This window comes from Chlorocebus sabaeus, chromosome 2, assembly GCF_047675955.1.
Source record: "Chlorocebus sabaeus isolate Y175 chromosome 2, mChlSab1.0.hap1, whole genome shotgun sequence".
Taxonomy (NCBI): domain Eukaryota; kingdom Metazoa; phylum Chordata; class Mammalia; order Primates; family Cercopithecidae; genus Chlorocebus; species Chlorocebus sabaeus.
In genome coordinates, this window is record NC_132905.1 from 32842035 (window position 1) to 32855041 (window position 13007).

General features: G+C 38.1%; 1 protein-coding gene across 2 annotated transcripts in view; it reads right to left on the minus strand.

The window, feature by feature from the left end:
* Window positions 1-13007, minus strand: part of MCM8 (minichromosome maintenance 8 homologous recombination repair factor) — a 49333-nt gene that overhangs the window by 24727 nt on the left and 11599 nt on the right. For both annotated transcript variants that reach the window (XM_008018739.3, XM_008018729.3), the window contains exons 6-10: window positions 12402-12505; window positions 10907-11105; window positions 6641-6726; window positions 2398-2549; window positions 1959-2154 (exon numbers count right to left, since the gene is read on the minus strand). In XM_008018739.3, coding sequence (XP_008016930.2) covers window positions 1959-2154; window positions 2398-2549; window positions 6641-6726; window positions 10907-11105; window positions 12402-12505 — 737 coding nt within the window. The remainder of the gene's footprint in view (window positions 1-1958; window positions 2155-2397; window positions 2550-6640; window positions 6727-10906; window positions 11106-12401; window positions 12506-13007) is intronic.

A 13007-nucleotide genomic window follows, 5' to 3' on the forward strand; every position in this document is an offset into this window, starting at 1 on the left:
AACTAAAGTTTTCCATACTTTTCTATAAATATGGGAGAAGAGGGACCACTAAAAAGGTTGTTTTAATTTAATTTATAACCATTAAAACGAACCAAAGATGTTTGGATTCTCAACCAGGTTGCTTCCTTGGCCACCTGCTCAAAGGACTCACTCCCAGACTACCCCAGCAACCCTAGATTAGAGCAGCCTCTCTTCCAGGGTGGGCTGGATGGCTATTTATTCAGAGGGAAGTAGGATTTAGGGACAAAAAGCCCCTGTGGAGCACTATTCTTTACTCAGTCGGCTAATTAACATATTAAAGCCAGAAAGAAAAAGCATCAACTCCTCTTACAGACCTGAGCCTACTGAACAGCAAAGCATGACAAAATCACTATTTTTTAATTTTATTTTATTTTATGAGACAGAGTCTTGCTCTGTCACTAGGCTGGAGTGCAGTGGCACGATCTCAGATCACTGCAACCTCCACCTCTCAGGTTCAAGAGATTCTCCTGTCTCAGCCTCCCAAGAAGCTAGGATTACAGGTGCCCGCCATCATGCCCAGCTAATTTTTCCATTTTCAGTAGAGACAGGGTTTCACCATATTGGTCCGGTTGGTCTCAAACTCCTGACCTCAGGTGATCCACCCGCCTCAGCCTACCGAAGTGCTGGGAATACAGGCGTGAGCCACCGTGCCTGGCTAAGATCACTTTTTATAATACAATGTATTTCAAAACATTCTCAGTTTTTCACCTCTCTTAGATATATCTATTATTCAGTCTCTCTCATTTTCTCCTATTTCTTCAAAATTACCCCACAATTGTCAAAAAATTATCAAAAGTAACAGTATGTTGCAGTAATTAAGTACATTATAAAATCCCACTTAATCTTTAGAGCAACCTTCTGAGGTAAGTCTTACTATTTCCATTTTAAGGTGATACAAATAAAGGGGAAATTAAGTAAGGTGTCCCAGATCACACTGGAAGTAAATGCCCAAAGCAGGAGTCTAACTTAGGTTTGTCTCCAAAGAAAAGCTCTTAACCACTAAAGCAAAAAATGCCTATACTTTGCCTTCTTCTCCACGGCATGGCAATAGCATGGAAATAAAATTATCAAATATTTATTGAATATATATTACTTCTATTTGAATCCCTATGAACACCAACCTACATAGAACTAATTGAAGTGGCTTTGGAATTCACTGTCACCTCACTCTTCTGTTGAGCAACAAACTTCTTGTGTAAGATAGTAAACACTACGTACTGTTTAAACTAGAGATCAGCAAATTTTTTCTATAAAAGGACAATGCAAAAATATGTGAGCCATGTATATGTTCTCTGTCACAACTATTCAACTCTGCCACTGCAGCACAAAAGCAGCACACTATGTAAATGAATGAGTGTGGCTGTGTTCCAATAAAACTTTACTTATGGACACTAAAATCTGATTTTCCTTTTTTTTAAAGACAGAGTTTCACTCTTGTTGCCCAGGCTGAAGTGCAATGGTGCGATCTTGGCTCACTGCAATCTCCATCTCCCAGGTTTAAGTGATTCTCCTGCTTCAGCCTCTCAAGTAGCTGGGATTACAGGTGCCTGCCACCACGCCCGGCCAATTTTTGTATTTTTAGTAAAGACAGGGTTTCACCATGTTGGCCAGGCTGGTCTCAAACTCCTGGCCTCAAGTGATCCGCCCACCTCGGCCTCCCAAAGTGCTGGGATTACAGGCATGAGCCACCACATTCGGATGAAATCTGAATTTCATATAAGTTCATGTGTTGTGAAATATTCTTTTAAATTTTTTCAACAATTAAAAAATATAAAAACCATTCTCAGTTCAAAGGCCACACTCAAGTGGATGGTGCACTGGATTTGGTACACAGACTGTAGTTTGCCAACCATTTTGACTAGTTTTTTGTTACCTGTAGCCAAGAGAACCCCCAACATGCATGTATGTAGTAAAATTTCAAATGACAGCGTACATACTTGACAATGAGTTTAAACAGGTTTTCTTCAGCTTGAATCTCTTGGATGGCATAAAGGTCTTTAAGTGAGAACTCCATCAACATTCCATGCTTACACCCATCCTCAGAACTCTTTGTTTTCTGTCCTTTGCTATTACTAATAGAATTTGCTTCAATGTACAAAAGGAACATACACTTGTCATTCTTATTTCGAGAACCTGTAAATTAAAAGTTTTAAATGCAATAGTTGGTATTTTCATTTTCCCTATAATGACTCAACTAGAATATAAAACAAAGTCATAGTGAGCTACAAATAAATGTTTTTTTTTAAAGGGAATGTTTTATCTTATGTAAGCAACAAGAAATTCCTCAAATTATTTGAGATTCAGGAGCATCTTAGAAAAGATGAATGTTGACAAATCATTATTGAGAGACAAATAATGAAAAGAGTTGTACCATACCTTCTTCTGCATTTGAGACTTTGACAATTCCAGTAACAGTTACTGTGTCTCCCGGGACACAGCTATCCACAAGATCGTGAACAAGCTCACATTCTATTGTTCGTGGAATCCGACCTGCTTCTCTCTGATCATCAGACATCAACTCCTGAATTCTAAAAAGTTTAAATAGTTTTCAGTTAGAATACTTACTTTGGATGGTTTCTGCAAGACATTAACTATTCAGAGTTCACATGATGCTGAGCAAGATAAAGGCAGATTTGTTTATTAACAGTTTAATGGTGTATCTAAAATTACTTCAGCAGTTTCCAATTCAAGATAGCGGAATGAGTGTATGTATTTGCCTAGCCTCCCTCTAAAATGTCCATCAAAATGAGTCACTAAAAATTTGGGGGTATGTAGAGGTATCATCAGAAAATGAGATATTAATGAAATTTTTGAAAACAGCAAATGGTAAAGTATTGATGGATAAAACAAAATGAAGTTCGGAATACACATAGGCAAAAGCTACAAGTGTACAAGAAAAGTGGGACCCAGTGTTCTTAGCAGAGCCCCAGAGGAGCTTCCAAGTTGGATGTGGCAGGAATGGAGAGCAGGAGTGGATGGCTGGAAGAAAACAGGGTTATCAATTGAAAGACAATAGTTGTTGAGAATTTTTGGAGAAGGTGAGTGGACAGTGGGTAGGGGAAGAATGAGTACTTTATCATCTGGCAAAAACCAGAGCACTGTTCTAAGGAAACAAACCCATCTCCTCTGTGAAGGGAGCTAAAGTGTGCAGTGAGAATATCAGAGCTTCAGAACAAAGACTCTTCATTCTACCATTTGAGAAACCCAATTCCAATTCAAAAACACATTCATAAAGCAAAATCTGACAGCCCAAACCCCTATCTTTGTATTCAGAGGTGAAGTCTTATGAGAAAAACTACCTCAAAAATTGCAAAGGAAACCTATCCTACCTACTTCAAATGCTTTCTCATTCCTCATCAGATATTTGAAAACTAAATGGCAATAATTCAGGAGCATTAAAAACAAAACTGCCTAAGAGTTTTGAGAAAATATTGCCATCATAAAACAGGAATAAGCTGCTATAAAGAGGGAACCATGGGAATACAAGTACAAAATCAAGAAAATTTAAAGTATGTATATAAAAATCAAACATTTGTAGAGAAGATATAAGAAAAAGCCAAAGAAATCTAGAAAACAGCACAAAGAAAATGAAAGAATGAGGAAAAAGTTAAAACAAATGAATAATCCAAGGACTGCCTCTGATAGGAAGCTGAGAAAACAGTCAGATATTCTAGAGTTGAAGACAAAAGACCCTGCTAATCAAGCAGCATAGAGACAACTAGATACACTTTCACTGTTTCAGAGCATGACAGATAAAATGGTTACAAAGAGGAGGAAAAGTCCAGTCTTCAAAGGAATGGGAATCAGACCAGCACCAGACCTCTCATAAACAGCAGAGAAAATTAAAACCAAATAGACTTCAATAGGTGGCAAACTCTTAGCCAGACTAAGATCCAAATAAAGACATTTTCAGACATGCAAGGGCTTAGAACTTTTTACCTGTCATGTATACTTTCTGAAAATTTACTTGAGAATACTCCTTAGAAAAACAAAATGTGCAATGAAGCAACATCCCAGGATGAAGCAGGAATGCAGGCCTGGAGAACTACTGATCCAGACTCAAGCAGAAGGAAGGTGTGTTTTTTTGTTTTTGTTTTTTAAGAATAAAAGGTGGATTCCATGTATTCCATAGTATATTTAAGAGAGAATGGAAAATTATGGTGAAATGGCACAGGCATACTCTAAAGAAGTAAAACCAGCACTTAGAAGCCTTAGGAAAAATAAAGTACTAAACAGCAAAGTTACAGTCCAAATATGATGCACACTAAAATGTGGGATAATTCCAAATAACTAGCAGAGTATAAGAAAAGATAATTTGATGCTTGGGTTATTTTCATTTAAGGGGTAAAAACCAACAAAACAAAACTACAAAACCCAGTGACATAAATTACATCTCCTTTGCTTGGCATTTGATCACCTCACTTGGTTCTTTGTTGAGCTATATTTACATTTTTTATGTTAATAAAATGGCAAGGGAAAGGAGTAGAAGGACCGCCATAATGAGGACTTATCAGACGAAAAGGGGTGTTCAATATTGGGACAAAGCTGGAGGTTTTATGTTAATTATTGTGGTAATAAAGTTATTGGCCCCTAAAATGGAAGAGACACCTGCCAAGTGGAGCGTGAAGATGGTCAGATCCACAGAGGCTTCTGCATGTGCTAGGTTTCTTGCTAAAGGGTTAACTGTACAGCCAGATCCAGCACCAGCTTCGACTACTGAGGACGCAAGTAGGAGTAGAAATGATGGTGGGATAAGTCAGAGGCTCATATTATTTATCTGGGGGAATGCCATATCGGGCATTTTTATTAACATAAAAATGCAAATGCCTGTTTATTGTTGTTGTTAGACATGACCTATAAATAAAGTCTGGAAGACAATTATAATTAGAAGACAAAAGGTAAACCTTGACAATTTAAAGCAATGTCGAAACTGAGAAAGTCTAGAAGTGGAAGATAAAAGAACAAGTATGTTTCTAAAGTCCTCAGCTCACATAGAATGAATGCAGTAAAGCGAAGGATGAAAGACATGCAAGAATGGTATCTAAAGTTATGTATAATGTAACAGCAAGCTGTGGGGACTGTGCCTTTCCACAATGACTGAATTTTTAAAAACATGTACATGTTATCACATTAAAGCATTTTTTACTTAATAATTAATGTAAGTACAATCATTGAACATTAAAATAATAACTTTGGAATACATTCATCATACATCTAGATTACCTCTCAATGTTTTTCAGGTCATGGGCCAGGTGCTGACATCCACCTAACCTGCACGACTTCAAAACCTGCTCCAAGTTCACTCACCACCTTCACCATCAATTCACCCCCCAAAACCCACTTTTTAAAGATAAGTCATGTGCAGTAGTGAGAAGGAAGGAAAGAGTAGAACAAGGAGTTTGATCTGTAAGTGACTGTGAATAACCAATGGAAATAACTCACTACCTCCAGACTAACCCTTTGTCCCTCTTAAGTGGTAAAAGTCCCACAGACTGGGTTGGAAATCAGGCTCTACTATACTCACAGGCTACACGATCATACTCAAGAGTCTTAAACATTTCCTCTCATAAAACAGGGTGTTTGTAAAGATCTCACTATAGTACAATTATTACACAAGTTGGTCTTAATTTTTCAGGGAAGAAGGGGGTGAAGCAGTTAGTAGCAGACCATCTTATCTTTTCCCTAGGTTCTTAGTTTTTAGGACCATCTCATTTCAGCCAGGTTTCCTAGAGAGCACTGACTTCAAAACCATTCATTATTTTATATTTAGGGATGAGCTATAGGTCTACAGCTAGAAAAAACGGAATCAATTACAGGATGAAAAATACATACACAAAACTCTGACTTGCAAAAATAAAAAAAGCTATTAAAAAAAAACCTATAGTAAAATGCCCCATTGCAACATTGAGAACATAAAATGAAACATGCCATTTCAAAGGAAGTCTTCATCTGAAAACTTCAAAACAATATTATTTCTATCACAGCTTATTATGGAATGAATCATACAACTTTGCTTATGGCCTATATCCAGTTCAATTAATCACATAATTGAGATATATAATCAACTATTTCTCAGTAGGACACAATATTTGCATAATGAATCCTTTCTGGAATCTGACAGACAATAAATTTCAAATAAAGACAATTATTTCAGCCAGGAGTGGTGGCTCATGCCTGTAATCCCAGCACTTTGGGAGGCTGAAGCGGAACGATCACAAGGTCAGGAGATCAAGACCATCCTGGCTAACACGGTGAAACCTCTAAACTAAATCTCTACTAAAAGTACAAAAAAATTAGCCAGGTGTGGTGGCGGGCGCCTGTAGTCCCAGCTACTCGGGAGGCTGAGGCAGGAGAACGGTGTGAACCCGGGAGGTGGAGCTTGCAGTGAGCCAAGATCGTGCCACTGCACTGCAGCCTGGGCAACAGAGCAAGACTCCTTCTTGAAAAAAAAAGACAATTATTTTAACATACAAACTCTTCATCAAATAAACCGTCTACTATACACTATTATACACTTTGTCATTGTTTAGATAAAACGTACAATATAATACAGCAAAATTAAGGATTTACTCAACAGTGTGACATCTAAAGCCTGCCATTTACATAACAGATTGCTTACTTGATTGACTGCCAGTCCATTGTAACTGTGAGAGGAGAGCTGCGGAGAGCAGTAAATGACCTGCCTCGACATGCAGGCACAGGACACTGAATGAAACAAAAGTAATTCACATTCAGATTTTGATAAACTATAATCACACCTCAGGAAAATTCAGTTAAAACATTTCATTTAACATTGTTTTGAAAGTTGGTCTCACGATGCTAGTAAAGCAAAATCCAAGGACTATTTTCTCCTGCAACAATTTAATATCAAGAGCTTTTGAGGCACTTTCCAACTGATCCTTCTCGCTTCCTGTTCTTATCCTGCTATGGGTATGCAAGGTGCTTTCCTTGCCTCCCACAGGAAGCACTTACTGCTTCCTCTGTGCTCATGCCACCTCTCGCTCCTTGAACACCCCCTCTCATTCTGTCCCACATGCCCAGTGCCAATCCTCTCCTTTTCAAAAGGCTTTCCAGAGTTTTCTTTAATCCCCAGCTTTCTCATCTAGGCCCCTTTTGCACTTTCTGTATAGTGTAATACTTATTACACCACACAGGCACTTGTTTGGTGTTTGGATCTCAAGAAGCATTTATAAATTCAGACTGTGGCAGACTGTATTTGCCAAATATGATTGCAACAATATTTCTCTTCAACCTTTTTAGAACCTTGCTACTCCTCCATTAAGAAAGGGAAGCTAATTCCTTCTCCTGGAATTTGAGAAGGTTTGTGACTCACTTTGTAACCAACAGAATGTGACAGAGTGATGTTGCACAACTTCTGAGATTAGCTCACAAAAGGCAAGGCCATTTCTGCCTACAAACTGGACTTCTTGCCTTGAAGCTGTCAGCAGCCACATAAGCAGACTGAGCATCCTGAGCTGCTATACTGTGTGCAAGAAGCCCAAACTAGCCCACACAGCCACAGGGAGAAGAGGATGCCTGGCCAGTCCCCAGCCACCTTGCTGTACTCCAGCCACAATCTGACTGCAACTCCATGAGAGGCCTGGAGCTAGAACTAGCCAGTTGAGTAGTTCTTCCAAACTCCTGACCCACAGAAATCATAAGAATAAAATGATTGGCTTTATTTTCAGCCACTGAGTTTTGGGGTGATGTGTTATGCAGCAATAGTGGCTGGAATAGAGATCAACTGAAACAGCCATCTTTCTGTCACTTCAAATTCCTACAGTTCAGACAAATGAAGGACCTCTTCACGACATCACTCATGAGTCAATGCTACTACCTACTTTATTAGAGGGCATGAAAATACCCTGTACAAATGCTGTCTAGAAAATATCTGATTTAAGGAGGTCGAGGCTGCAGTGGGCTGTATTCATGTCACTGCACTCCAGCCTGGGTGACAGAGTGACAGACCATCTTCAAAATAAAAGGAAGAAAATATCTGGTTTAAATCAGGATTTAAATTCTGGCCTCTGAGCTCAAGGCTGTACCTTGAACCTTAAGCCAAGACAAACACCAGATGAAACCCATCTGTCAACACCACTGATTATTTAGAACCAATAGCTGAATCTCACATACCCTCTTCTTCCAGTAAGAGAAAGAAGCCTTAGGAATTTCAAACATCTTACATTTCCCTTTTTAATTCTTCAAGGGATTATTTACCTCACTAAGGATTCAACCCTTTACGTGAGCAAAAATTTAGCAAATGTTAAATTTATGAAAGCCCAGTGGTAATAACGATGACTCAACCACCAAGAAAACATTATACATTCATGGTAATGAGGGCTTAATTAATAAATGGTGTCAGGACAAATAGCTTTTCACCGAAAAATTAGATCACTAGTTTGTTTTTTTAAGAGATGGGGGTCTCACTATGCTGCACAGGCTAGTCTCAAACTCCAGGGCTCAAGCGATCCTCCTGCCTCAGACTACTGAGTAGTTGGGACTACAGGCACATGCCCCCATGCCCAGCTTAAATTCCTAGTTTTATGCCATTCACCAATGCCTTAAATTCCAGATGGACAAAAGATCTAAAGATAAAAAACAAAACTTAGGATTATTAGAAGCAAATGTAGGAAATATGTTTATAATGCTTGAGTGAAAAGGGCTTATTTATTTATTTATTTATTTATTTCGCCCTTGTTGCCCATGCTGGAGTGCAATGGCGCGATCTAGGCTCACTGCAACCTCCACCTCCCAGCTTCAAGCGAGTCTCCTGCCTCAGCCTCCCGAGTAGCTGGGATTACAGACACGCGCCACCACGCCTGGCTAATTTTGTATTTTTGGTAGAGACAGGGTTTCTCCATGTTAGTCAGGCTGGTCTCAAACTCCTGACCTCAGGTGATCCACCCGCCTCGGCCTCCCAAAGTGCTGAGACTACAAGCATGAGCCACCACACCCAGCCGAAGAATGGCTTCTTAAGCAGGGCATAAAGTGTACAAGTTACGGAGGAAAAGATAACAATTTGATCATGTCAAAATGTAAAACTGTACAACAAAAAAACCCACAAAGTTAAAAGCCAAACCAAAGACAGGCAGAAAATATCTAATGTACATAATCAACAATAATTAGTATCTAGAATGTATAAAGAACTCCTATCAATAAACTAACAGAACCAGGCACAGTGGCTGGCACCTGTAGTCTCAACTACTTGGGAAGCTGCGATGGGAGGATCACTTGAGCCCAGGAGTTCAAGGTTGCAATGAGCTATGATCATGTCACTACACTCCAGCCTGGGCAACAGAATGAGACCCCATCTCTAAAAAACAAAATTAAAGAATAAACCAATAAACAGGAAAATGAACATGAGATATAAATAGAAAATTCAATAAAGAAAGAAACTGAACGGCCAGTAAAGATATGAAAAGATGCTCAACCACAACAGAAATCAGAAAAATTCACATTATAAATGCAGTATTATTTATACCTACCAAACTGTCAAAAATGTACAAGTCTAACAATACCAAGTGTTACTGAAAATATGGAGAAATGGTAACTGCTTAACCCTACCAGCAGGGATTTAAGCTGGGAACAATACTCTGGAAAGTAATTTGGTAACACCTAATACAGTTAAAAATAAGTACAGCCGGCCAATCCCAGCACTTTGGGAGGCTGAGGCAGGCGGATCACGAGGTCAGAAGTTTGAGACCAGCATGGCCAACATAGTGAAACCCCGTCTCTACTAAAAATACAAAAATTAGCCAGGCATGGTGGTGCGTGCCTGTAATCCCAGCTACTTGCGAGGCTGAGGTAGAATTGCTTGAACCCGGGAGGCGGAGGTTGCAGTGAGCTGAGATCGCACCACTGCATTCCAGCCCGGGAAACAGAGCAAGACTCCGTCTCAAAAAAAAAAAAAAAAGTGCAGGCTACAACTTAGTGTTCCTCGGCTAAGGAGACATGTACAAGAATGTTCTCTGCAGTATCATTTGTAATTATAAAAAACTGGAAAGAGCACAATTGTCTACCTCCAGGAAAATGGATGAATAGTGGCTATTTATTTAAAGCAACACTCCACAACAGTAAAAATGAAAGAATTCGATATGTATTAAAATAGGTAGAACTTCAAAATAACCAAGTAAAAAAACAGTTGCATGTTATATTCAGTATACCATTTATGTAAACACAATACAAAAAACTAACGCTACATACATAGTCAAGAATAAAAATGTACACTTGAAGAACACATGCCAATTTCAGAATAGTGGTTCCATCTGGGGAGCAAATAAAGGGACTAAAACTGAGGAGAACAGAGAGACTTCAACTTTATATAATCATATTTTTGTTACAAACTAAACTAAAGTAACAAAATATTAATATTTGCCAACTCATAGAGTAGATAAATGTTAATTACATTATTCTCTGTACTTTTCCATAGTTTTAAAATCTAGTTTAATAAAGGCTAATTAAAAAAACCCATCACTTCTAAATAGTAGAAGAAATGAAGGGAAAAAAAACTTGGTGTGTGTATCTAGAAGTCAACAGAAATATGAATAGAAGGGATGCATATTATAATAACTTCAGGATAATGATCATCCCTGGGAACGGTACAGGTAAAGGGTAAAAAACAGACACTAATTGTGCCAGTAATGCTTTATATCATTAAAAAATGTATGTGGAGCTGAAAAATGTAAATTTGGGGTGATGACTAGTGGAATGTTTTATTTATTTCTATATTTTTCTTACCCTGAAGTATTTCATAATATAAAAGCAGAAAATCAAAAATAAAAAATAAAAATAAGCTCTGTGTTCAGGAACATTGGGAAACGTTTTCTGTATTCTGATTTGCCTTCTTCACCAAGATAAATAAAGAAGCAGTTCAAGAACATATTACCTTTGTGGGAAGACTGTATTTTCCATCTGTAAGAGGAAAACTCTGAACTTCTCCACATGCAGCACAAAGAAAAGCCATCTTGGTGCAAAGAGGCTTTATATTACTGACACGAACCACTGTCCCTCTTAGAGCAATGTATTTTCCATAGTAATTTGCTCGGACATTCTTGAGCTGTGTCAAAGGCTCATAGTTGTACACCCTAAAGACAAAACAGGAAGTAACGAACAGAAACTTGATGTTTTTTACATTTTCACAAGTTCCTTTTAGGAGCAACTATGGAATTCTTAAACCAAATCATCCTTTTGATATATCAGAAATCTCACAAGAACTAAACCATTCTTGTTTTGTTTTCTCGAGACAAGAGTCTCGCTCTGTCACCAGGGTGGAGTGCAGTGGTGCGACCTCAGCTCACTGCAACCTCTGCCTCCCGGGTTCAAGCGATTCTCCTGCCTCAGTCTCTCGATTAGCTGTGACTACAGTTGCGTGCCACCACACCCAGCTAATTTTTGTATTTTTAGTAGAGATGGGGTTTCACTATGTTGGCCAAGATGGTCTCGATCTCTTGACCTAGTGATCTGCCTGCCTTGGACTCCCAGTGCTGGGATTATAGGCGTGAGCCACCATGCCCAGCCAAACCATTCTTAGAAAGAAACAACACTAAATCTTCCTTTTTCCTCTTATCTCACAGGCTGTTCTCAAGAAAAAAGAAAAAAAAATTTTAAGGAAAAAAATAATGCCAAAAGGAAAATCTATAGATTCAAAAACCTTTGGGTTTCTAAGTTCTTTTTAAAGAACTGCTAGGAGATTGCCTTCTATAAATTCTGGAAAAGAAAAACAAAACTCCGATGATTACCTTATAATGAATTCTGCTAATGAATTTAAAATCATAAGGATGAATTCAAGAAAAACAAAATAATTTCATTTATTCCCTTGTATCTAACAGAAACCTAATAATTGAACAAAATACACACCACTTTGTATATTACAGACTGAGTATATCCCTTATCCAAAATGTGTGGGACCAGAAGTATTTTGGATTTTTTGGACTTTCAAATATTTGCAATATTACTAGTTGAGTATCCCTAATTCAAAAATCTGAAATGCTCCAATGAACATTTCCTTTCAGTGTCGTGTCAGGGCTCAAAGTTTTGAATTTTGGAGCATTTCAGATTTCAGATTTTCAGATTAGGAATACTCAACCCATACATGGATTATTAAACTTACACAGCAGGGTCTTGATGAGTTCACATCCAAAATCAATGTTTACAAAAATTTGCAGGTTAGAAAATCAACATTTTCGTCCTTATTTAGGAAGTATCTGTCATGATGTCTTTGAATAATTTTCAACGAGTTTACTTCAGTGTGATCAGTGAGATGGCAAGGAACTCACGTCCTTTTTACCAATTTCTCTGTTCTTATAAAATGAGGATTCTCATTCTTAAATGGCCTTCAATGTCCCATTCTAAGTAATACTTTAATACAGCAAATTCCTCACCTTGCATGAATATGTGGCACATTTACCATTGTTTCTCCATCACTAGACAATCCTTCCTGGGCTTGTAACTCAGCTGCATGCCTTTCAAGGTCCTTAGTTAATACCTACACAGGACAGACATTTACTCTGAAGTTGGAAAACAAAATATCCTCTTTATACAGAACTCTATTTTTATACAGAATATAAAGTTTATGGACAGAAACAGAATAAAAACAGAAAACTTTAACAGCCCTTTAAAAATCTAATATTTAATTATGACTACTTACTTTATAGTGGATGTTTTACTTTGGATTTTGCTGTCCTTGGACTGAAAAACTCCAGCATCCCAGTCTGCTACTTTCTGTCCCAACTAAACCTAGCATTAAAAGCCCTTATAGCAGTCCCCAAAACCATCACCTCGATTCTAATTAAAAAAAAAAAAAATGCATTCCTATTTCTCTATATTCACTGATCAGTCAAGACAGAGAAAATAAAAATGGCCTTTAAAATATCTAATACTCACTCCCTTGGCATTTAACATTAAATAATATAAACAGGCTGGGCACGGTGGCTCACACCTGTCACCCCAGCACTTTGGGAGACCGAAGTGGGTGGATCACCTGAGGT